This window comes from Saimiri boliviensis, chromosome 11, assembly GCF_048565385.1.
Source record: "Saimiri boliviensis isolate mSaiBol1 chromosome 11, mSaiBol1.pri, whole genome shotgun sequence".
NCBI classification, from domain to species: Eukaryota; Metazoa; Chordata; class Mammalia; order Primates; family Cebidae; genus Saimiri; species Saimiri boliviensis.
The window spans coordinates 57,999,301-58,026,687 of record NC_133459.1 but is presented as its reverse complement, the minus strand read 5'-3'; the positions used below and the strand labels follow the sequence as shown (position 1 = coordinate 58,026,687).

At 40.7% G+C, this 27,387-nt stretch overlaps 1 protein-coding gene across 10 annotated transcripts in view; it reads right to left on the bottom strand.

Annotated features, from left to right (window-relative positions):
- Positions 1-27,387, bottom strand: part of FGGY (FGGY carbohydrate kinase domain containing) — a 429,730-nt gene that overhangs the window by 92,927 nt on the left and 309,416 nt on the right. For 9 of the 10 annotated variants that reach the window (XM_074380908.1, XM_074380904.1, XM_003921494.3 and 6 more), the window contains 3 exons: positions 25,719-25,866; positions 10,649-10,723; positions 3,677-3,797 (listed from right to left, as the gene is read on the bottom strand). In XM_074380908.1, coding sequence (XP_074237009.1) covers positions 3,677-3,797; positions 10,649-10,723; positions 25,719-25,866 — 344 coding nt within the window. The remainder of the gene's footprint in view (positions 1-3,676; positions 3,798-10,648; positions 10,724-25,718; positions 25,867-27,387) is intronic. The other variant, XM_074380909.1, reaches the window with a different exon arrangement.

Below are 27,387 nucleotides of genomic sequence, written 5' to 3'. Positions count from 1 at the left end.
GATATTACTGTTCTTCTTAGCATCCCTGTGTCAACATCAGGGCTTGGCACACTGGTGTGGTCAGAGAATGCTTTTGAGTGAATAAATGAATGAAGAAATAATTAAAATAATGAGTAAGACAGGAAGAGGGAAACCCCTACTGAAACTGCCAGTACTAAAAAAATAAAATTTAGAAGAAGGAACATTTAGTCCCAAGTCAGTGGGGGAAACTTAAAATTACTTAGTACACACCAAGTATTTCTTGAAACCACAGTTAATCAAATGACCAGGGTACAAGGAGGTTCTTCCTCCCCACGTAGACAACACTTCCCAAGCTGGCAAGGCCCCACTTTCTCTGCTTATACAGAGCAGGCTGTTCTCAACATGGCAAAGATTCACTTTCAAAATAATAAGCTGCTTTTCTTCTCAAATGTCCCTCTTCCTTTTTGGCATGGGGCTTCCTGGAGGAAGTAAGAGAACTAACATTTATTGATCACCTACTTGGCTAGGCACAGAGCTTGGTGCTTACAAACTCATGAGAATTTATTCCTCAGTGGTGATATACATGAGGGAGACAATAACTTTTTTGTTTATTTGTTTCGGAAGAGGGAACTGAGGCTCAGAGAGGTAAAGTAACTTGCCCAAAGTCACAGAACTGATGTCTTGCTTTTTCTACTACTGCACACTATCTCCAAAAAAACCTCCCAAATTCCAGCGTGTTTTTCACATGTATTTCTGAGAATCATGTGCCAGGTCGACAGTCTTCCCTAACTCTGTCTTTGAAGGAAAACTAGAGCAATACAATGTTCAAAGGCACCAAAGACAATACCTCTATACTGGCTACTTGTGTACGTGCCTTTTATGGGGACCAACGCAAATGTGTTCTTTTCTCTGAGTGCTGGGTGAAGGAGAGGAAGAGGGCGGCTCGCCTGGAATGTGAACTATTTTATCTGATGCATTAATGAGTTTAGCAGAACCCAAAGCATTCAAAGGCAGATGCACTTTGCCATCGCTTGTCAGTCACAGGCTTCCAAAGGCAGAGGAATTCCAGGCTAAAGAAAAGATCCCTTTGTCTGGAACTGTAACTGGTCCATAGTTAGAGACAAAAGGTCCAGTTTCAATCGGAATCCAAATAACGATTAACAGCCTTTTCATTCAACAGCCTGGAGGAGAAGAGTTTCCAAAGCAGAGCTTTCTGTGAAGCCGCTGCACTCCCCCTTGCTTCTGAGTCAGCCCAGGGATATAGGGCCTGGAAGATGACCCATTTTCACAAAGTCCAGGGCTGCAGCGCGGAGTCAGTGAGTCAGTGCCGGGGTCACTCCCAGCTGCCCTGCTCTCGGGGGATGGGCCCTGTTTCCCATTTTCAAGAGTACTGTGTTGTTCAAAGCTGACTTTCATCTTTCCTCTTGCATCCAGGTAGGAAGTTTTTTGGCTATCAGAAGGCTGGAAATTGGGGCCAGGCATGGTTGCTCATGCCTGTAATCCCAGCACTTTGGGAGGCCAAGGCGGGTGGATCACTTGAGGTCAGGAGTTCAAGACCAGCCTGGCCAAAATGGTGAAACCCTGTCTCTATCAAAAAATACAAAAAAAAAAAAAAAAAAAAAAAAAAAAAAGGCTAGAAATTGGAATGTCACAAATCAAATTTTAAGCTTCAATGTTATCTGAACCAACGAGATGACTTTTAGATAAAATGTTATAGTTTTTCTCCTGAGGTCAATTATAAGGCAATATGGGCTCTTTTTATGTCTTTCCTCCTTCTGCTTTAAAATAGCCCACTTCTGTAGGGTTTGGGACACCTCAGGAAAGAGGGGTTATCATTTAAATAGTTACAAACCTGGCAGAAAAGTGGAGAAACCTGGGTCAGCAGTACAGTATAAAGAGACAGTGGGCCCAGACACTCCATCGTTACAATACTGGTCCTGCCCCATACTGGCCATTTGACTTTAGATAGCCAATTTAATTCACCTACCCACTCCTCAGTTTGCTTGTCTATAAGATGGGGGCACCAATTTCTACCCTTCGGTGGTATGGGAGGATTAAGTGTCTACAATGTGATTCACATTGACCCATAGTAGGTGCTTGGTTAATGGTAATACTTTCTATACTTCACATCCTGATAGTTCTACCCTTATGCTTTTCTCACTGTCATCAGACTTGTGCCTCAGTCTACTTGTCTCTAAGTTGGGAATAGGTGATTTGCTTCATTTCATCTCCTGATGTGCAGAGATCAGTGATGTCCATCATGTTAGACAAGGCTCTCATCTGCAGGAATCTGTGTGGTTTGGAGGGGGAAGGGGGAGATAATGGGGTAGAGACTTTGACCTGCCCACCAGTCAGAGGTAAGAAAGCAGGTGACGAGGGAGAGCAAAGGATCCTAATAAATGGAGGTAGGGTAAAAGGGGCTCTTATCAGTCTGGAGTTGGGACTATAGGCAGGGTGCAGTCCTCTCCCACCTTCCCTCCCCTTGCCCTGCCCTGGTGGTACCTGGCCACCCATGGATAGGTCCTGGGAGAGAACACCAGTCCCCAGGAGACACTAGGAGAGGCATGGAGTAAAAGGGGTAAGGGCATCAGGCCAAGAGAGACAGAGGTCCAGGTCATTCTCTGTGACACCAGCAAGCCTCCTCCCAATGCAGCCCCTTCCCAGGGGCTCCAGGTCTCTGCTAAGGATCCTTCTCCTCTACTATAGGCTGACATCATGAAGAGCTCTGCCCATGATTTGTGATTCCCTGCATCTCTCTCCTGATCCCTGATTATAATGAGCTGAGAAGGAATCACGGCATCTCAGGGTCTTAGGACTCAAATTCCCAGTCTGCAACCAAACTCACAGATCCTACAGCACCCAGCCTCTGCATTCTTTCTTCAAGACAGCTTTCTCATCCCTTCTTCTTCTTCTTTTTTTTTTTTTTTGAGACGGAGTTTCACTCTTGTTACTCAGGCTGGAGTGCAATGGCGTGAACTCGGCTCACCACAACCTCCGTCTCCTGGGTTCAGGCAATTCTCCTGCCTCAGCCTCCTGAGTAGCTGGGATTACAGGCACACACCACCATGCCCAGCTAATGTTTTGTATTTTTAGTGGAGATGGGGTTTCACCATGTTGACCAGGATGGTCTCGATCTCTTGACCTCGTGATCCACCTGCCTCGGCCTCCCAAAGTGCTGGGATTCCAGGCTTGAGCCACTGCGCCCGGCTCTCATCCCTTCTATCCCACATGCCCTGAGCTGGCATCAGGCCTGAAACTGGACGAGGTGCCCCACTATGTTTCCACGAAAAAGTACCCTGTACTTTTCTCACTCCGAGCTTTTGCCATACGATCCTTAATATGCCTGTTTGCTATTTCACTTCCTCAGTAGACCCTGAATTCCTGGGTCGTGGGGAGCAAGAATCATGCCTTACTCATCCTCATATCTTCAATATCCTCCACAATGTGTGGATCAAAAGAGGTCTCAAAACTGTTGTGTAAACGCTTGACTTAAGATATAGTCCTGATCAACTTCTCTCGTGTTATTTCTTACCATTATTCAACAGTTGAATATATGTAGAAGTCACTTTCTCCATCATGAATATAAAGACTTCAGGGTTATTTCAATAATCTGGTATAACAGGTATATCTCCCTATTATCACCTCACCCAGAACTTGGCCATGCCCATTTGCTGCCAAGCCAAAAATGACCTTCTCTCTTCCTTCCCAGACTTACCAGTAATGTCTGCATGCATTTGCACAAAAAGGGGGTTCTTGCTGAGGCCTCCACACAGGAAAAGAGTACTGATTGAGTGCCCTGCTGCCTCCATGGCTTCTTTAATGAAGCGAGTCCCCAACTTGAAAGAAAAAGCAGAAGATAGCATCAGTATAGTCACAAAAGCAAACATCAGGGAACACTTCTTCAGTGTTTACACAGTGCTAGACACTGCACTAAGGGCTCTACATACACTGTCTCAGAAAGCTGAGACTCACAGAGATTATGTTGTCTATGATCACACAGTTAATTAAATTGCAGAGTGGGAATTTCAACTTGGGCCTGACTGATTCCAAAACCTTCTTAATTACACCATTTTGCTTCTATCAATTACACAACACTGACAAAAACAGTTGACAATGTTAACACAGTTAATGGTAACATAGTTCATTCAAATAGATATCTAACGAGTGTCTACCAAAGCCCAGGCCCTGTATTGGGTACTATCAATCTGAGTGATTGCAATACTACTCTGAAACACAGTCAATGGTACTTTGGTCAGTCTTCCTTTACAAACTGGGAACTAAAGCCTTTTCCTTAGAAAAAGCACCAAAAATTCCAGCAGCAGAATCATGGAAAGAGGGCTCAAATGGCATAAAGAAGGTGAGATCCAAGGCTTCACGGTGGCTAACGGCTAAAATTACCTTTGCTATTGCCTGAAACCAGGTAGCGGTTCTCTAAAGAGAGGCTTTTGAGCCAAAATCCATTCCCTGGTTGTTTCAGGGCTTCACTATATTTTCCATTCAGCCTTTTTTCTCAGTCCTTGTGTGTTAATATCTTCCTAAAATGCATTATCCTTATCCTTGTCTTGCTAAGTTCATTAAATTCAGTAAAAATCGTCATTGTTTGAGAGGAGGGGCCGGGCGCGGTGGCTCAAGCTTGTAATCCCAGCACTTTGGGAGGCCGAGGCGGGTGGATCACAAGGTCGAGAGATCGAGACCATCCTGGTCAACATGGTGAAACCCCGTCTCTACTAAAAATACAAAAAAGTAGCTGGGCATGGTGGCATGTGCCTGTAATCCCAGCTACTCAGGAGGCTGAGGCAGGAGAATTGCCTGAACCCGGGAGGCGGAGGTTGCGGTGAGCCGAGATCGCGCCATTGCACTCCAGCCTGGGTAACAAGAGCGAAACTCTGTCTCAAAACAAAAAAAAAAAAAAAAAAAAAGAGGAGGACACTGCCTTAGAGTTACAGAAATGAATTTTAACGTAGAATTCTTTAGTTTTAGATAGGATATTCAAACATCTGAAAAATCTTAATTTACTTGAGAGTTCAAAAACTAGAGTTCAAAAATCAAATTTTGTTTCTTTTTTTGAGACGGAGTTCTGCTCTGTTGCCCAGGCTAGAGTGCAGTGGCGCAATCTTGGCTCACTGCAACCTCCACCTCCCGGGTTCAAGCAGTTCTACTGCCTCAGCCTCCCAAGTACTTCGGATTACAGGTGTGTGCCACCACACCCAGCTAATTGTTTTGTATTTTTAGTGGAGATGGGATGTCACCATGTTTGCCAGGCTGGTTTCAAACTCCTGATCTCAAGTCATCTGCCCTCCTCGACCTCCCAAAGTGCTAGGATTACAGGCGTGAATCATTGCACCTGGCCACAAATCAAAATTTATTTGAGATAAGGACTAAAAACAAAAAGATGAACTGTGATGTGGCCTTAAGGAGGCAGCCACATGGTGATGTTTCAGAAAGCGGTTCCAGAAAGAATTGAGAGAGAGGATTTTTTGGTGGGTAGCAAGTCTTCGAAATGTTTGAAGATTGGGCAATGTGGGACGATGTCAAAGTCCTAGTTGTAGACCTAGAAGTGAATTGTTCAAGTGGAGGGAAGTCAGAAGAGATAAGAAAGCCAAGGATCTGGGAGGTCAATGTGTCTCCACAGCTGGCGTAGCCACCAAGAAGAAGGCATGAGCTAATATCTTGGTTTTTAGTGAAAGTGTGACAGTATTGTTCAGGTTGGAACCTAGGAATGTAGTGAGGGAGAGGAGGTATTTTAGCTGAGGGCAAGAAGAATCAGAAGTTTGGCCAAGGTAAGGAATAGGGTTTTGGAAGTCAGCAGGATGCTGCCCTGACTTCAGGTCCTGGGGGTTGAGGGGTATAGGGGAAACGAAGCCTCCTTTGACAAGGCTGTCTGGGGAGCTGTCACTCTAGGGGACAGGGGTACCTGGGGACAGGAGTGGTCAGAGAGTGAGCTGGGAACCTTAGGACATGAAATCCTAATTGCTTTGGCATAAATCATGAGGGACAGGGGCAGTTCAGGAGCAAAACGCACAGCAGTTCTAGCTCAGAGGTCTTTAGGGTTTGCTGAAGCTATTCATGAATCTAGTAAAAATATGGATTCGGTAAAACCTGGGCCTCCAAAATTAATCCACAGATGTAATGTGTTTAAAAAAATTAAAACACGTTGTGCCATATAAGGCCAAATCCTACACACTAACTAGGGCTGATTATTCCCAGATGTTCTTTATTAAGCTTTCTGGGGGGTCATGAACCCCCTTGAGACTATGCCAAAACCTATTGACCTCCCCAGAAAAAAAAGTTACATACAAAATAGTACTATAAATAATTTCAGGAGGTCTACAGATGCCCTGAAGTCTACCACGGATCATTTGATGCCTGTGGATGCCCGGCAACCCCAGTCTGCTCTAATGGCATGAATCTGTATTAGCTAAGAGCATGAGTTCTGAATTCAAAAAAACCAGGCTGGCATTTAGGAATTTCATATATTTCTTGTACCTTAACCTTTCTATAACTCGATTGTCTTTTTTTTTTTTTTTTTTTTTTTTTTTTTTGGCCATGGGAATAATAGTATCACACTCATTTAGTTAAAAATTCTATAGATTGTCAGAAATGTCAACATGAAAAAAAATTAAAAATGTGGTCTTAGACTTGATGACATCTAGTAATACCTACTTTACAAGGCTGTTGCTACAGGCAGCACAGGTAAAACTTGTATATGAGTGTCCAGCTCACGAAAGGTGTGTACAAGGAGACTAGGCACTCTGCTATGCACTTTTATGGCACCTCTAATCTTAAGGTAAATATGAAACCTGCATATTGTTATCGCCACTTAGGAGATGTATAATTTGGCTAAGCAATACAGTTTGTATGGGATGGGAGAATAGCTGTCTCCTAATTTGCATGGAAATGTCAGGCAAAATTGGTATTTTTGGTATTTCTAAAACCAGAGACCTAAGGGCACGTGATTAGCAGACCTATGACAAGAATAAAACAAAGCACATTTCCTGGGAAAAGGAAAGAAATGATCTGAATAAGAGGCACTCCCTCGAGAGGGTCTGTGACAGACAGCCTGTCTCTCCCCCATGTGGTATTGTCGGCTGGAATTTCCCACTCAGTCTGGCGGTTCCTTAGAGGACATTCCCTTTTGGTGCCCCAGACTCCAATCTGTGTAATACTCCACCCTACAGAAATGCCCCACCAAAGGGCTTTGTGTGAAAATGATTTTGTGCTCACCTTTCTGGAAAAAATGTTTTCACAGAGAAATTGAAATTAAAATTAGGCTATTCCACTGGGAATGTACAGAACCAAATGCAAATCAAGAGACTTCAAATGCAAATAGTACCTTTTAAGGGTCTGTTCTGCAAAGAAAACTATAGATGAACAGGCTATAGATAAACTGGGTGGTTGACAGGTCTTTCAATTAAGCATAATCAAGAGAGAATTTTACTTCATGGAGGGTTTTGCACAGTCCCAAGTTAACTTCATTACAATCGTTTTTAATTTCATTTCATTTCTACAAAATAGCATGCAAAGATATGACTATATATAGAGAGAAATTTGTTTAACTTTGACTTCACCAACAGCAAATAAGTGCTTGGGCAATATGCAGGGCTAATGAAACAAAAAAAATTTTCCCAAGTGGAACATTATGGGAAAATATCTGTTATCAGAATACCTCATTAAAATGCACATTTTTTTTTGCCTAAAAGATCAGCACAACCAGATACATTTGCAAAACAGACTGAACCCCTCACAATTCACTTGACTCCACAAAAAAAGCCTTATTGAAAAAAAATCTCTGTCTTAAAATGCCTTCCTTTCATGGTATTATAAAGGTCATTAAACAATGGACAGAATAAATATGATAGCTTTTAATACATGTACAGCCCATTAAATACAAGATTGATTTTCCAAGTGTGTGGTGCTTGAGAAAATGTAGTTGGCTTTTTTTCTTCCCCTCTCCCTCCCGCATTAAGTTTAACCTCATTTATACATTTCTGGACTTCTGGACTACTTTCCTTAGCAGGAAAGGGACCTCTGTGAGACAAGTCTGGCCAAATTAATGATATTTTCTAATATGTATTAAGTAAAAACTATTCTTAGGAATGTCTGAAAGCTTATTTCACCCACATAGCTTTTACAAACAGATCAAAGAGAAATGCAGCATGAAGTGGAAAGAGAATGAGCCTGGGAGTGAGACGTGGAGAAAGGTTCAGATTCCAACTACCATACACTAGCTGTTTGACCTGGCAAATGGTCCTCCCTCCGTCTGTAAAGCGAGAACAATCCCATCTACTTGCAGGGTTACAGTATTAAGTGGCCATTAGGCAAGTCACTCTGTTTGGTGCCTGGCATACAGTCCTGTCTGGTGAAAAGTTACGGTCATGACCACTATGTGATAGTGCCCTTTGGTCCATCCTGTTTGGCCTCATCCGTCATGTCCTCCTCTTTGTGCTCAAAGGGGAAGCATCACACCGCTCTGATTTTCCAAGATTATTCATCTCAATATAGGCTATGCATTCCACTACATGATTCTTTCATACAATAAATAACAAATCAGAAAATAAAAGTTCCCCGATACAGTCATGTGTCCTTTCACCACGGGAAAACATTGTGAGAAATGTATTGTTAAGGCGATCTTGTCATGCAAACATCACAGAGTGTACTTCCACAAACCTAGATGGTACAGCCTACTACATACCTAGGCTGTATAGAGTATGGCCTATTGCTCCTAGGCTACAAACCTATACCGCATCCTACTGTACTGAATACTGTAGGCAAACATACCACAATGGTAGATATTTGTGTACCTGAACATACATAAACATAGAAAAGGTACAGTAAAAATACAGTCTCATAGTCTTATAGGGCCACCATCATATATGAAGTCCCTCATTAACCAAAACATTATGTAGCACATGACTGTACTTCGCATGTCTAGTTTTATTTTAGAATGCTGGGGGTTCAAATCCTACCTCTGCCACAAGCTATACAGCCCTGCACAAGTTAATTAATCAAACAGAGACTTAGGTTTCTAGTCTGTGGAATAGGCATTATAATATCTGCCTAATAAGGTTAAACCAGATAATGTGTGTAAGGTACCTAGCACAGTGCTTGGCACATATAAAATATCTCTTAACTCATTTATCATCATCATTATCATCATCATCATAAAACAGAACAGCTAAATATGTTTACTACTGATGCACACTTTTTTCTCCATATATATTCATTTCCTCCATATATTTACAGATGTCAGAATTGTTTGCTTTTGACCAAGTTTCCATGCATAAAGGTGTTTAACTGATTTCACTGAATTAGCCAAACTATTAGACCAACAAGAAAGCTGTTTCAGGAAGATATAGTAAAACTACTGTATAATCCAAAAGGGCTGTTTAATCATGCTGGCTGATTCCATACTTCTATTCAGTTGCATTAAATAAAGTATATTTCTTGAGTATTAGTATTATTATGATTTGGGAAGTTCCATTCTTTATTGCACATACATGGTGCCTGGACAAATCGGAGCATTAAAAAAGCACCTCTGTTGGTGATATGAATAAATAGACATATAGTTCTATTATTTAAAGGAATAAAGTTATGAAAACAGTTGTGTGAAGAAACAGAATAATTGACTATCATATGTGTACATATAGCATTAACAAACATATTTTCTTAAGCAGGTGTAACTGAAAAACAAATTTTGAATCAAAATTAGATAAACTGATTTTTCCTTTCTGTTAATTCCTGTTCTCTTTTCAGAAGTGGCTAAGCCTCACTGGATTAACTTAATTTCGGGTACATAACTGCTGTGAGATCCTGAAAGCCACGATCTACTCTCCTAAAATGCACTTTGTAACATATGCACACATGCAACCTTCTGTATGTGATTTCAGGTTCTTGTAGACCACCCATAGCCACCTCTAGATAAGAATATTCCTTAGACCAGGGGTCCCCCAACTTTTTACACAGGAGGCCAGTTCACTGTCCCTCAGACCGTTGGAGGGCCGCCACATACTGTGCTCCTCTCACTGACCACCAGTGAAAGAGGTGCCCCTTCCTGAAGTGTGGCGGGGGGCCGGATAAATGGCCTCAGGGGGCTGTAGATTGGAGATGCCTGCCTTAGACAATGGTTAAGCTTTTAGGATTTCACTTCCATTTTTGATTGATCTTTAGTTTAGAAACTCCTAACATTTTAGATTTAAATTCCCCTCTTCCTCCCTAATCATCCTAACCTCACTTAAGCAGCTAATTATCTAAAACCAAACACTTTCATGTTCTAAGGAAGCTTACTATTTAAAAGAATCCTATTATGAAACCATTTTGAAAAGTGAACAATATCATGTATTATATAAATCAGACATCCTTAACAACTTTTCTTAATGCAAGCATACATAGCATCTGCTTGCTTGCTTCTATTTAATTAAATTTAGAAGACAAATTAGACAAATGACAAGTGTAGTGTTCACAGATTTTAACTCCTTTCAGCTTTTAGTGATGTGAGGTTATTAGCTAAAGCATGTGAGGTCCTTCATCAGCATCTCCTTCCAGACATACAAGAATCTCTTTTTTTTGCAAATAATCTTTAAATTAAGAATTACTATCACAAAAGCATATGCTGTATCTTAAGGAGCATGTGGCCTAGTGTACTCTGATGGCTCTAAGTCTGTTTAAAAATGGCATTACAGTATCTTACAGCAATGGCTTGAACTGTAGCCAGGTAGAGAATGGCAAGATCATCGAGGTCCTGAGACAGTGTCAAGCCAGTGACCTGCAGGGATGAAGGAAAGAAAAGAAGAAGATGGTCAAAAGAAGCTGCCATGGATATAGACAGTTCCCATGAAATACATTCAGATGTGTTTTCTCGCCAAAACAAGTTCATATGCAAATCCCCTTTTTGTGAGCAGAACGTGAAATGCCTACTAAACTGTTTAATCTCCAGACCTGGGAAAAACTATCCCTTCCTCAAAGAAAATAACTTGACCTTAGATTAAACAAAAACAAAACAAAATAAATACCACAGGAATATTATGTTTGACATTTCTTAGACTATAATTAAATATCTTTTATTTTAAAACATTCTTTTTTCTTAAAAATACCTATTTTCTGTGGCTTACATGAAATCAACACATAACAGCGGCATTCTAGTACAAATGATCTTGTTTTGAGTTCTGCTACTGTCAGAATTCAGTATAACAGTGTTCAGTGTCCAATCCAGAGTAAAAATAATATGTCTCCTATAAATACTATACCTACTAGGGGATAACTTAGAATCTGTGGGTTGCAAGGGAATCCCATTGAAGTCAATCAGAATTAGAAGCTTATATGTAGTATGCCAATCTCAGAGACAGTCCAGAACTGAACAGGATGCCGGATTTGTATGCCATCAGGATTTGCTCACAGTACTGCTTTCATATTCCCCACTCATCAAGGTGTTCTCTTGGGACATTTCTAGAGAGTGAGGGCTGCTGGTCTCTTAAAGCCTAGCCCAAATTGTGGGCATCAGCACCATAGTTCACTTTAGATGATCACATTATAAAATTAATTCACCAACATTCATTTACTTAGTTCCTATGGTGTGTGTTGTCCTGAGCTCACTCAGGTATGGATATGCAGTTTGCATCACAACAGGGAAGCTGAGTGGTCTACCTAGGTCCCTTCCTTCATCTTCTCTGGCCCCATTTAATTACTCTTTCCAGATTTCACCCTCAACCCCACTGCAATGGGCCTATCACAGGGCACAGGTACCATTCAGTTGCCCAAACCAGGAAACTCAAAGCCCTCTATTTTTTCTTTTTGAGACAGAGTCTTGCTCTGTTGCCCAGGCTGGAGTGCCGTGCTGCAACCTCAGTTCACTGCAACCTCCACCTCCCAGGTTCAAGCAATTCTCCTGCCTCAGCCTCTCAAGTAGCTGGGATTACAGATGTGCACCATCACACCCAGCTATTTTTTTATTTTTATTTTTTGTATTTTTAGTAGACGGGGTTTCCTTGTGTTGGCCAGGCTGGTCTCGAACTCCTGACTTCAGGTGATCCACCTGCCTCAGTCTCCCGAAATCCTGGGATTACAGGTGGAGCCACCGCACCTGGCCAGGAGCCCTCTTTCTTGACTTCTCCCTATCTTCCCATATTTAGGCAGTCTCCAAGTCTTATAGGTTTCATCTCCCAAATCTCTTTTGAATGCATCTCCTTTCCTTCATCCTTACTGTCATTCACTTCCTTAATTCAAGCCACCATTATGTCCTTCCTAATTGCTGACAGAGGCCCTGAGCAAATCTCACTGTTTCTAATTGTGTTCCTTTCCACACTGGAGCTAAACTGACTGTTCTCAAATGCAAATCTGATCGTGTTACTTTCTGCAAAAACTGCTCCCCATTGCCCTCATTTCACAGTAGAAACCCCTTCACTGTCTCAGTGTGCTTCTTCCTGGGCTCACCCTTATTTCTTCTCCAGTGTTTACTCTTGTCCTCCCTCACTCCTTAGCCTGTGCTCCGGCTATGCTGAATTATTTATCTAAGTCTGTTGATGCGGGGATTCCTACATTCAGTAGAGCTACCTACTGACGGTTTTTCTTGGCAAATAATTGGGCAGTCAGATTATAACCATGGCTTTCATTTTTAATAGACAAGAAGAGGGAAAATTTAAATGAGAGACTCGAGAAGAATTCTGAGGCTGTATCATCCTAAGCCATTAACTATGAAAGAACATCCTGCACAAAGGTTTCCCAGAGACCTAAACATACGGTAAGAATTCTGGAACTCAGAGACAACATGAACAATGTTGACATTATGGAACTTCATTTCACAGTGAGGGAATAAAATGCCTAAGGGAACACAGAGAATGGAAATCAGAATGTAGGTGTTCTGACGGTCTTCGCTTGTCTTACCAAAGGAACTCCAGTGCCCAGTGTTGCACCTGGAACATAGTAGGCACTAAGCTAATACTTGCTGAGTGACAATTCACTCAGCACTGTGAACTAATGCTCCTTTTCTCCTTTTAGACACCACTCTCTCTCCTTATGTCCTATCCTTCTTTGTTAAATTCTACAACTATAGGGGGACAAAGTTTACTGCCTCAGCTCCTTACATAATCAGAGAGGAAGGGACTATGCCCCTAGAGAAAAGAACACTGGAATAACACTTTTAGCCACTCGCTCCATGCTCCCAGCTGCCCTCTCCATCCCTAAACTTACCCTTCCTCATCAGAGAAGTGGCTTTTATGAGAATAGGGTAAAAGGAAGGGTCCCTGTAGCTTATATAGAACCTTTGTGTGAGTTTGAAAAAGGCATCCCATCTGGAAATAGGAATTACAAAACGGTGGAGAGTAAGCAGGATTTCAGCCTGGTCATAGCCCCCTGAGCTGAACACTTTCTGCAAGCTGCCTGTGCTGTGGCATGTAGTGGTCCTGGTAATGATCACAAGTCATGAACACCAGTCACGCATGGATTCTCTGTCTCTCCTGTACTGGCCTGACCTCAACAGTACCTCTGCTATTAGGTCTCCTGGGGAAGTTGCTGGGCCATGGCTTAGTGCACTGTTCTAGAGCCTGTCCAGGAGGCTGCCTCCTTCTGGCTGCCTCTCTCTGGTCATCAATAGGAAGTAGATCAAGGCATGATCCTCTGTGTGGCTGACCCACTACTAGAGACCAGATTTGGATAATTTGTGCTGGGAGTGGTTGACTTTGTATATAAGATGCATTCCCCTAACAGTATTTATTAGGAACCCCAGTGCTTTGTATAATAATACTGATAATGTAATAGCTCCGACATTCTTCTCAATGAGTAAGAATCCAAAAGAGAGAAAAGGGTGTGATGTAGCCAGATTTAACTTGCTTAATCCCCAGCAGATATCCATGAAGACTTTTCAAAAAGCAATGGTATTTATGCAAAAAGATACCATGGATCCTTCTCTAAATTTCCAGTGCCTCCAGAACTCAGAAATCATAGAGCAGAAAAGAGAGGATATTTTTTCCCCAGACACTGAGAATGAGATAATCAATGTAATTGAGCACTAAATTTAAATCCTGAGCTTGCTAGCAGCTATGGTAAAGAGGGACACATGATGGGTAAAACAGCTTTCCTTTTTCTGATAAATAAAACATAGCTATCCTTGAAGGAAGACAAAATTATTCCTGGGAAGAAATTCTAGAAGAGATTTATTGCATGGATCATAATATAGACGGTATTTAGCATCAAAAGGGAAGCAGCAAACACAATTCTCACACAACCATTTCCAATATTCCCTCACCACTAACACTAGAACCACCACACTGAAATGTGACTTAGTGAAAGATATTTATCTCTGAAGTGCCAAGATGCTGTGGACTGAGGTCCCTGCTTCCTTGGCATCTCATCTGATATGTAGATGATGGTTAAGTCCATTTAACTTTCTCTCAAATACCAGGGACCTCAGCCCAGTCAGCCCATGACAGAACTTTGCAAGGAGTGCCACGTAGATTGCTTGAGAGGCTACAGAGGACCCTCGGGGAGTTGTCTTGGAAGGGAGGTGATGACAGTGCCCTGGGACTTCCAAGGAAGTCCTAGGGGAGACACAGCTTTGAAATGGCTGAGAAAGCTAGGATAGGGGCCAGATGAACGGATTCCCTAGCTGAAGGCTGAATGGTTCCGTCAAGAGGAAGTGGAGAGAAAGCATGAGTAGAAGGAGTGTGTTTATTCATGTGCATGTGCCTATTTTGAATGTTTGGGCGAGACAGAGAAATGTGTGGGGAAGCCTGATGGGAGACTTGCAAGGGTAAGCACATTTTATTTATTTCGGCTATTGTATAATGAAGAGAACTGTAAGAGAAAGCTCTTATAATTTAAGGTTTGGATGTATACATAATGATAAAAAAAAAATGCAAACAACTGCATTGCCTAATTTTAACATCCTAGATTATAAATATAAAGCACTTATGTAAATATTGGGATTTTTGAGGTTAGAAGTGTATGCAAATTGAAAGAATGAGCTTTAGAGGAAGGCACCTGGGTTTAAATCTTGACATTTTCTCTACTTTATCTGCATGACAATATATGAATTGTGTAACCTCTATGAGCACCATTTCCTTCATCTGCAAAAAAGGGAGATCTCAAATTATTTTTGTGAGGATTACATGATTTATCATTTACAAAGTGCATTACTTTTTTCAGTAAGCTATACTGAGTCTGTAAGAGCTATACAATCCTGTAACTCTCATGGTGCCAACTGTGCACATAGGCAGCACTTAAGTTTTCATTTTCTTAATGTGGCATATATATACCATGGAATACTATGCAGCCATAAAAAAGAATGAGTTCATGTCCTTTCAAGAATCATGAATGAATCTGGAAACCATCATCCTTAGCAAACTAACACAGGAACAGAAAACCAAACACCACATATTCTAACTTACGAGTGGGAGTTGAACAATGAGAACACATGGACACAGGGAGGGGAACATCACACACTGGGGTCTGTCAGGGGATGGTGGGTGAAAGGAGGAAGAGCATTAGGACAAATACCTATTCATGCAGGGTTTAAAACCTAGATGATGGGTTGCTAGGTGTAGCAAACCACCATGGCACATGCATACTTACATAACAAACTGGCACATTCTTCACATGTATCCCAGAAATTAAAGTAAAATAAAAAAAAAAATAAAATAAGAGTTCATTTTCTTTCCCTTTCTCTTAATAAGTGTTCATTCTCTTTCTCTTGAACAGCATGAAGGGCTCACTCCCATTCATTTATTAGGATATAGCAATAACGTATCTCCTTCCCCATGCTATGGGTACTACTAAGGATATTAATGAGGGGCACTGGAGACTGGTGGCTGTTCAGTTTAGGGAAGCCAGGGCAGAAGCTGATCATCAGCACTGGCACCATAACATTAAAGGTACAGGAATGCAGGAGTATGGAGAAGCAACGTGCCTCTGAAGGCCCAGGCACAGAGAGAGGGGGACTCTTGCAAGAACTCCTTGAGGAAGCCTTAGTGCTTGTTAACCCACATACTTCCATTCACTGTAAAAAGAAGAGACAGATGTTTCCTCTCCACCCTGGACTTCAGCTTAAATCTTGTAACTTAGTACCTAAACTTGGGAACCTTCCTTAATTCTTTCCTGGGATCCCAGTCGAGCGTATGTTTCCTGGGATTCTACTCTAGATTTACTGAAGCTTTGGTGTGGGTCCAGCAATTTGCATTTTACCACGGTCCTAATGCACAGTAAGTTGTGGAAATGATTGCTCTAAACCTTGATATTATCAATTACAGGTTCACAGGTCCTACAATAGTTGAGATTATGAATAAATGTATTAGCAATTAAATTTTTCCCTTCCTAGTTGTTAAGGGAATTGAAGTGATTACATATCAGTAAGGGAAAAAAAAGGGGGGCTTAAAAATAGTTTCCCAAGGGATCTCTAAAGATTACAAAAGGTAAGAAAATGGGATTCACAAGTCCTGAGATTTTTTCTAGGGTCATCAGCGCTTGATGGGGGTAATCCAAGGCTTGGGGGAATTAGCTGAAAGCTTTCCAGAACACAATGCAGAGGCAGAAGTACTCCATTTGCTTAGTCAATAATGAAGGTGAAGCTGATAGACAAGGCAATGAGGAGGATAAGAGAAAGATTTATAGGAAGCCTCTGGAGAGAGGAGAGCGATTGGAAGGCAGGTCTAAGATAATCACCTGCTTGGAAGAGAAAGGGGGACAAATCTTCCCGACAATATTTAGAGGTTTCAGTAAGTGTCAGGAATCTAGGTTAACTCTTGGCATTGCCTAAATCCCATCCACATTTGAGAAATGCAAATAACTGTGCTATCACAATGTGGTAAACAGAATCCTAAAGATGTCACCTGAAAATTCTGTACCCTGATTACTCAGTCAAACACTAACTGAGGCCCTACTGTAAAGGAACTGGGCAGATAGAATTTTTAGTAGCCAGATAACCCTAAAATAGGGAGATTATCCTGGATTATCTGGTTGGGCTCAGGGTAATCACAAGGGCTCTTAAAAGCAGAAGAGAAAGGCAGAGGAGTCAGTCAAGAGACACAGTAGAGAGGAAGACAGGAGATAGGAAGCAGAAATAGAAATCGGAATGGTTCAAAGCATAAGAAAGATCTGACCCATCATTGCTGGCTTAAAAGATGGTGGCAGGGGTGATGGGCCCAAGAATGCAGGAGGCCTCTGAAAGCTGAGTAGGACCACTGGCTGACCTTTAATATGGAAACAGGGACCTCAGTATTATAACTGCATGGGACTATGTTAGATCAACCACTTGAATGAGTGTGGAAGCAGATTTTTTCCCATACCTTCCAATAAAAACCTTTGATTTTGGACTTGTAAAAAATTTCTCTGGTTACAGAGAAACAAGTAGAACCAACCTCGATTTCTGACCTGCAGAACTGTGAGAGAATAAATTTAAGCCACTAGATTTGTGTAATTTATTATAGCAAGCAAAAAACAACTGATACACACAGTATGGCTAGATGATAGATGGACACTGCCCCTCATGGCCTTATTCTATGGGTGAATTCTACACCACCCAGCACTAGTTTGTTTGCTGTTTACCCAAAGCACCAGGCCCTTCACACTTTGTTTGCCTTGCTTCTGAGGGTTTAAGTCTAAGCCATTTTGATATGCTCATGCACTGTCTCTCAAAGCTGGTCCGTACAACTCTTCTGGCCCGTACTTGCTGTAGTCTAACCCTGCCTTGGGTCTGCACACCAAGATTATACACATGGACTCTATCCTTGGTCCTCTGGCCTTAGTTCCTTTGCATTGTTTATGTCTTAGATCTTCCCAGTAGATTCCACCTGATTCGCCCTCCGTCTTTTATCATGCCACATGGTTTTGGGAAACCCTCCTGCCCATAGTCCAACCCCTGGTTTTACTTGTTGTTCAGTATATATAGGAAAGATAAAGGAGCAGTAAGAAAGGAAAGTCTGATTCTATAATAGAATTTAAAAGTCATTAAATGAAAAAGAAATATTGCAGGCACATTAAAAACAAAGCAGAAGCAATGAAAACAACAATGACAAAGATCTAGTTTTTTCTTTTTCTTTTTCCCCAAAGAATGTAATTGACCCAGGTTTGAATTCACTGGTTCTAGTCCCACTGGAAGTATACCCTTTTCTCCTCTGGGTAAATTACTTAACTCTCTGAGCCTCAGTTTCTCTCTTATTTTAAATGAGACAACAACATTATCTTGCAGAGTTGTCATGAAGGTTGTTGATGATACATGTAAAGCATCTACCACAGTACATGGTACATCAGGTGCCTGAAAAATGGTACCCATTAAAAATCACAATACAAGCTGGCAAATTAGTCACTTCAGTAAAATATATATTTTTTCAGTAATATATATAATAAAATATATTAAAAATATATTTTTTCAGTAAAACACACATTTTCAGTAAAATTTGTGACTAATTTGCCAGCTGGAATTGTAATTTTACACACACACACACACACAGACACACACACACACGTATATATAAAATCAGAACACCAGTTAAAAGATACTGAGGATATTAAGCTTTATTATCAGATTTGATCTTTCATAAGAAAAAATATGAAAAAAAAGGCTAAAAAAACTGGTGAAATGAAGTTTGGAGTTTGGTTCACAGCATTGTGCTAATGTTGAATTCTTAGTCTTGAAAAGTGTATCATGGAAATTTAAGTGTAAACAACAGGGAAAACTGAGTGAGGAGGTGTATGGGAATTCTCTTTACATGCTTTGCAACTTTTCTGAAAATCTAAAATTATTTCAAATGCAAAAAAAACAAAAACAAACAAAAAAAAACCTTGAATAAATCAGTGTTAAATAAAAGCGAAAACAGCCACAAAATCCTATCAAAGAGTCCATATGTTTCCAAAGCTTATAAATACATCACTTGAAAGCTACTTCAATTAGCTCATGAGCTTCCAGGTCTATCATCCATCTCCCTATCAGAAAAGTCACAGGGGTGCAACCTCTGCTCTCTATCGAGCTCTTGCAGATACCCTGAGTTACTGACTCCTTCCACATCTGGATCTGTTTAGCGATGCCTACCTCTAGCTGAGATTTGGTCCCTTGGGAACTGGTTAAGATCTCCCAGTGTTTCCTCCCTGACTCCCTCCCAGTTTTCCACGTACACACTTTCTCTGTGCTTGCTTTGAAGAGTTGTTTGAGCAGCACTCAACCTCTCCAGCACTTTGAGCAGCATATTCTCTGATGTCAGAAGTCACAGCTCTTCAAAGAAGCAGAAAATCACTTTTTGTTCTGGGTAGTACTATTAATCTGAAGCAGAGAAAATATGTTTCAACCAACGGTGAATATGGTGCATTAGGTGTGTTTTCAGGGACTGATATGTCTCCAAGGTCATTTGCTTTGTTGAGTGGTTGAGTGGTTATTTCAGGAAAATAACTTTTTAAAAATCTCAAACACCACAAAACAAAGGCCATGCCATTTTTTTTCTGAACATAAACTGCTCATACATACAAGAAGTCAAGGACTCTTCCAAAATTCCTACAATGCTAGCTATTCCATAAGGTACATCAAATTTGAGTTTCCTGTTGTATCGATGAGGAAACTGAAGGCCAAGGACTTGAACAAAGAAGATCACCCTCCAGAGCTGTATGAAACTGCCTCCTGTGAGGACCATGGGATTGGTGGGCTTCTCTAACTGGCTGTTTGGATTGGTGAGTCTAGTCAGTTCTGGGGCTAAGGTGGGAGGCGTACAGCTGGCTGTTCTGGGTTCAAAAGCCACACAGCATCCTGCTGGCCATCTCGTAAACATGCAAGTAAAGGCCACCAAGCAGGAGCTGCCAATTCAAGGACATTGCTGTGCCATCTGTCCATCGTGCCAGCCCCTGCCATCTGGCGCTGACAGCGACCCCGCAAAGAAGCCTGGGCCACTCCTGCCTCCTCATGGGCAGATCAGCTGCACAGAGCTAATCTGTGAAAGGTCATACACTGGTATAACTTCAAGACATGTTCAAACCTAAGTCCAATTTCAAAACCTGGGTTCTCTTTAATGCTTTGCCGTGGTAAAAAACATCCAACAAAACATTTAAAATAAAAACAACCACACAAAAAAATCCCTTAAACATGTAACTATTCCTGATAGTGAGTATCTTCATCTATCTTTATGTGAGACCATGTAATTTTCTAACTTTAAAAGTAAGCATTTGAGGGAGGGGGGATTGTCTTGTTTTTAATGAACCTAAAATCACCAGTGTTTATTGTTTTGAGACTGTTATTACCTAAGCTTCTGTTTCTTTTAAATAATCAAATGGGCAACCCTCAACTTTCTGTGCTTCATTTATCAAGTGGAAAGGAGAAATATTTACATAATGGGGTATTTAGTCCAGCCATGCTGTTAGGCTGCTCATCCCCAACCTCCTCCACCTCTCTTTAGTCCAGTGCTTTAGGTTGATATTGTATCACCAAAAGAAAAATGAAACAGCTAGTCACATGACAGGACAAAAATAAAATGATATTATCAAGCATAAGGAAGAGATTCCTGGGTTATGTCCTGTTCCTACTTATGAAGGTTGGCACCTGGAGTGGAAGACATTAGAACCAAGTCAAACCACGAGTGGCTATTATTTTTGAAATCTAAGTCAGTGAGGGTGGGAAGGAAACTAGTATCGTACCAAGAAGAGACAGGGTCAGAGTTTAAATCCAAATACCATGGTTAGAGTAAAAGTGGGAGGGTAAGTCACAAGGTTGGTGGTCAGAAGAACAGAGGGGCAAGGACTAGCTTAAGGAATGTGGTTCACTATGAAATCACCTATAATGGAAACTCCTTTTCTTAATAGTTCTCTGTGCGTTTTGCAAAGTCCAGAGTTTGCATTCTAAAAGGATGGTGTATGCATCCTAAAAAGCAAGCTCTGCCACTTCTTGGCTTTGTGACCTTGGACAGGTCACTGTTCATTCCTCATTTGGTGAACAGTGATTGAAATAACTGTTTGACCATAAGGCAATTATTTGGTGCCAGCTTCTGACCTAAGGACTGTTGAGATTTAAAAAACTAAATAAGCCATAGCTCTTGGCCTCAAAATGTTTTTCCTATAGAGTAAATTTAAAACATATGTTGTATCTTCTAACAGCTCTGATCTTATTTTCTTCAGTGAAAATTATACTCCCTATTGCTTTCAATGTAGGTTTTAATTCTTTGACTACATTTTTAGTTGTCTCGTGGTCTTTGCCATTTCCCTTTTCTTCTCATTCCCTTGCTCTTTCATCTTAATCATTCTTTCCTAATAAGTTTCTGGCCTATTTCATAGAGATATGCCTTTAAACAAAAATTCTGGCTAGGAACAGTGGTTCATGCTTATAATCTCAACACTTTGGGAGACCAAAGTGGGAAGACTGCTTGAGGCCAGGAGTTTGAGACCAGCCTTAGCAACACAATGAGACCCCATCTCCACAAATTTTTTTTTTAATTAGCTGGTCATGGTGACATGTGCTTATATAGTCTTAGCTACTTGGGAGGCTAAGGTGGAAGGACAGCTTGAGCTCAGAAGTTCAAGGTTACAATGGGCTGATTAGGCCTCTGTACCACTGCATTCCAGCCTGAATGACAGAGAGCAAGATCCTGTCTTTGAAGAAAAAAATTAAAAAGATTCTATTGAATATACTACAAAATTCTCTAACATTTTCATTTGGTTTCAGTAGTTAATAGTTTTCAAGAGGGCTTTCCTTTAAGTGTTCACAATAGTATTTCCTTTCCTTTGTATGTAATGATTTTCCCATGGACTATTATTTTCAACATTTATTCTAACTAGACAGGTATACATGTTCAGTATTTCCAAGCATACAGTACACATGATTTGCTCTTATTCCGCACTCACTGCATACTTGAATCTGCCTCTTCAGATCTATAGCTAAATGCCAATTCCCAGAGTATGGCAGTTTTTGGTTTCCGCAGCTTTGTTGGACTGAGGTAGATCAGCACTGCCTGGCTTTATACCCTTCCTCCCAAGTTTACAGAACTACTAAGGCTTTTCCTATGTGGCCCCATTAACAGATCCTTTGAATGCAAGCCATCACCATCCTCCTAATTCACACTTCCTGCTTGGGTGAATTCATGGGCTGGCAGTTTTCAAACGGATTGAACTGAAAGGGTGGCTGGGAAAAGGGTCATGGGTGGGTGGGGGCGGGACCTAGGAATTTAAACTCACTGGCTGCTTTCCAAAAACAAAACAAAAAACCCAACCATCAGCAGTAAAGTAGAGGGATAGCTGCGCTGTTTTTAGGTTTACAAGAACCTGTGCTTTTACGCTATGGAGCACAAGGTGGCAGGTCCAAACTCTTTCCATGGTGAATCACACATTAACTTTGTTCTTATGTCACATATTATGTTATCAAACAAGTTGCATTCATTATTTAGATACCAGAAAATCCTCCCAGATTTTCTTTGGGAATATCAATTCTAGTTTTCCTGTTGAACATCATCCTAATTCCTAAAGCCTGCATGAGTTTATGACTTTTTTGCATTTTAAAAAATATTTTAAAATGAAGCAGAAAAAGGCTGTTATCAGGGTTTGCTAGCCCAATGCCATATAAAAACAATTCCAAAGTCAGAAACTTACTGAGCACCTCCTTCAGCTTGCACTGATTATTACAGAGATCACACTGTAAAATGATTATATATACACACATATACACACATACAATAATTACCTCCCCTACTTTTATGTGAACTTAGGACAGGTACTTTTCTTTCTTCTTTGTATTACCTGGGCTTAGCACAGGCCTGCACATAGCAGGTATTAAAAACAAAAACAAAAACAAAACCAAAAAAAACCCCACAGTGAATGGGCAAATGTTTAACAAAGCAAGAAAAGTGTCATCTGAGCAGAGAGTGGAGAAGTAGGAGAATCCAATGCTGCCGAAGCAGGAGTAAACAGATATCCAGTGGTTTTCCAAAAAAACATTTTCTTTTTTATTATTGAGATAAAATGCTAAAGGCAATCTACCATTGATTAGACAACGGCACAAGGAGCCAAAATTGTAGACATTCACATGCCTCTAGAATACTGCACATACTATGATTCCCTTAGCTTCACACCCCCTCCCAGTTTCACTCAATGTCAATGTTACTTCCTGTATGGAGCCTTTCCTGACTGCTGGGACCAGGTTGGGAAATTGTCTTCTATGTATCTGGAGAGCCTTGGGTGGTGAAGGACATCTGGAGCTTAAAACCACCTTTCCATTCCCTGTTTATATATTCTGTCTGCCTCCCAAAAATGGTAATATTCCTGAGGGCTGGGACTGTGTCTAGTTACTCTTATATCCCCCACCAACTGTAACAGATCCTGTATTTGTTTGATGAACAAACATTCTCATAAGTATGATTCAATGGGAGCTTATCTTAATTTACTTGGATATTAATATTGGTATTAATGGATAGTAAGATTAAAGTATGGATAGTAAAGATTAAAGTAGCCATTTAATTCATTAAGCATAGTAAATTCTTCATATGTTTGTTTTATCTAAAGCAACAAATGACCTCTTTATTATCTCCATGTTGCCTATAAATTATAAATAAGTACATACTCAGCACTCACTGTGTCCAGGGAAATGTTTTAGTAGCCAAAAGAAGAAATCACGTATAGATCTTGCTTTATTGGAATTATCCTGCAATTCCAGTTGCTCTTAACATTTTATCAAGCACTCCCCCACCCTCAACCTTAAACATGCTGCATAAAGGTAGGTATTGTCATACCTCACTTATATCTACAGCAGTGCTTGGCACACAATAGGGACCCAATTAGTATTTGCTGAGTGAGTGCTGGAGATAAGCTTAATTGTAGGTCCCGGCAAAAAGATACAACATGATAATAGAAGAATTTCAGGGTGATTATTTTGATGTTTTCTAAAACTGAACTGAAGGAAGGAGATTTGGAGTGAAGTATCTAGGTCAGAATTGCCTTCCTTCCATCTTATTTAGGTCATCTCCTCCTCCCAGTGTTGTGATGAAAGTTCATGGAGTGATAGCTATTCCATTGTAGCCTAACCCAAGGACAGTTATACAGGGAAATCATTGCCAAGAAATATCAAGTGATATATGAGGTATGTGAACAAACATACGACTTTTGAACAAAGTAAAAATACCCAGGATTTTGAGATACAATTCCCCATGTAAGAAGTTCCTTTTGGTGCGTACACACTTTCTCGTGAGATGAGAATTCTTCAGATCACTCCATTGATTTCTTCGGAATTACATTCTGCATTTGAGTCAACTTTTTAAGAATACCTTCTGATGATAATTCTTAGGTCTTGGACGTCAGGATTGGTTTTAAGAAATGGATAAAAGCTACTAGGAGACACGAAGCCTGACATGCTGGGTACTGAAGTTGGATTTGACAGATGTTGGCTAGGGAAGGCCCCTGGGTCAGTTTTATCTAAAGCAACAAAGGACCTCCAGAGCAATGACCATTTTACTGTGTAACACTGCTTTGTTTTGGGGTCATTTAAAACACTATCAAGCTGCTTCTTCAACATTTTAAGTATCTAACTGTATTTGGCTTCAGATATTTGTTTCTGATTAAGACACTTATTTCTGTACCCATATGAAATGTATTCTTCTCCTATCCCCTGCTTACACACAGAATTGGTTATGTGAAAGCACGGCTTTCTAGTTGTGGCCTGTTGCCACATGGGCCTCTCTGGACATTCCTCTTCTGCCTCTATAAGCAAGGAGACACCAAGCTCATGATTTGTTGTGAAGGCATGCTTCATGGACTCCAGATCAACATAACCTTTGCCATGTCTAATATTCTGTTCTTTTCACTATGACTCCCTTTTAGTAATAAAAATTGATTATGTCCATAGGTAATAAAAGTTCAGGTCTTCCTGCTGGCATCATAAAAATATTTAAAATAATCTCAATAAAACTAACTACAGAATTGTGGTATTTTGAGTCTTGAATTCTTGACTCCTTCAGGCCTACTTCACTGTAATGCAGCTTCCTTTGCATAAGCCTTGCCTTGTTTACAGCCTCTGTTCCGAACTCTCTGCCTTAACATACCTCACACCTTCTTAGCTTTATGACATTTTCCTGGTTCCTGCATTCATGGCTTATTTTCTTATTTGTGGCCTCAGCTGGCCCCTCCTCTAGCTTTAACCTGCTTCATCACACCTCAAACATGATTCTCCTGGTATTAAAGATGTCATTATTTTATATCTCAACTATGATGGTTGAGAGTTCTTCCACCAAGTTCATCTGGCTCCTCTAGCAGGGCTTAGAATATTCACAGAGAAGTGACTCTAAAGGCCACTAAGAGCAGGATTTATTCTCCAACAGAAGTTACAAATTGTATTTACTTATAACAAAGTTTAATCTGAAATCCTAAGTATATTAGTGTAGACTCTGACCAGCCCTGACTCAGAGCCTAGGCAGATGTATGACTGTGGCCAGCGAGACCATGGGTGGTAATATTTACCAGTGATTTACTGGGCAACCTAAAGTAGCAGTTGGAAAACATGACTTGACAAACTGATGCAAACGCCAAAATTACATAGGCGTGACTTTTAGCCACTCTACAGGACAAAGAGGCAGCAGTAGCTGAACATAGGAAATGCTGCTTTGAATGCTTTCAAGGTTGGCTCAGAAACAATGAGAACTTTCAGCAGCTCATCCCAGGGAGAGCAACCGCCTTCACAACAGCAATGCATCTGCACAAAGCCAGTGAACTGTTGGCCTGTTTTATTTTTCTCCTTTTCCTTTTTCCTCACTTTGCTTCTTCCAAACTTTGTAGCCCTTTGGCCTGCCTTCACCCACGTGCATGCACTAGCTGTTACTTACCATGCCCTTTAGTGTCAGATCTGCTAAGGGAGACCGGTTGCCATGGAAATCTGGCCAAACATGTAAATCAACAGTAAGGAAACCCACAGGCTGAGCCTTCTTAATCAGATCCAGGTGACTGTTCAAATATGCATATACACTCTGGCATCTGGAAGAGAAGTGAATTTTATTTTTATAAGGGGGGTAGGGTCAGAGAGTGAATCATCCTATAGAAAGAAACCATTTGTACTTCCATATCAGATCCAGGAAAGTAAGCAGGCTTCTAAAAGCTTCAGAGAAACTAGCAAACTGTATTCTAAATCACACTATACTATCCCCAAAAGAAGTGCCACGTCCTAGCAGAAAGGTTTGGAGTCAGAAGACTGGATCCAGGCATGGCTTTAGTCTTAGCGGGTGTACGGCCATGAGAAAGTTATTCAAACTTTCTGAACCACCCTCTTTTCATCTGTAAAAACAGATATCATAATCCCTGTCCAACTTACCTCATAGGGTTATTGTGAAGATCAAAGAAGATTATGTATGTGAAGGCACAGTATTTTGTAAACTGTACAATACTGTACATATGTCAATAATTTATTAAAATCAGTATTCCTAATTGTAATAATAATGATGAGTTGATAAATGAAGAGAAATATAAGTTCCCAGACTGAGGATAGGATTTTGCTAAGGAAAGTGACTGAATATTATGAATACAGTTAAGATCAGAATCAGAGAACTGATTTCCAACCTAAACCTACTGGATGACATTGACATTGTGTACGTTTTTCCCTCTTTTCTCACTCTCTCTCTCCTTTTTTTTTTTTGGAGACGAGTTTCACTCTTTTTGCCCAGGCAGGAGTGCAATGGCACTATCTTGGTTCCCTGAAACCCCTGCCTCCCAGATTCAAGCGATTCTCCTGCCTCAGCCTCCCTGCCTGGATAATTTTTTATATTTTTAGTAGAGATGGGGTTTCACTATGTTGGCCAGGCTGGTCTTGAACTCCTGACCTCAGGTGATCCATCCACCTTGGCCTCCCAAAGTGCCAGGATTACAGACATAAGCCACCACACCTGGCCTTTTTCTCCTTTTTAAGTCTTGGTTTCTTCATGTGTAAAATGAGGGAGTTAGACCAACATGTTCAGGTGAAAAGGAGGTGGAGCAAAGATGATGAGCATGAGAGCTCTGCTCGGTTCAGATCTTGGTACTACTTGTCTTAGCTCAGTAACATGGGCCAGTGACTTAACCTCTCTGATCTCCAATTTTCCCATTCATAAAATAGTTTAATAACACATACCTTGCTGGGTCAAATCACACCACACGGCACAAAGATTAAAGCTGGTCAGACTTTATTAAGTAAACTTAATAAACATTTGTAGAACTCTCCACTTTAAATACACAAAATATACACTCTTATCAGCACCACATCACACCTACTTAGAGGTTTAAATGAAATATTGGTTGGCTGCTTGTTTGTTATTTTCTTCCCTCATTTTTTCCTGTCTCCATTATTAAGCACAATTACTGGCATATAAGAGGTTTTCAATACCCATTTTTAGACTGCATTCTAGCCTGGGCAATAAAGCAACACTCCTGTTCTCTCTCCCTCTTCCTCTTTCTTCCTCTCCTCCGTTTTTTCTTTCTTTCTCTCTCTCGCTCTTTTTTTTCTTTCTTTAAAAAAAAAAGGATTAA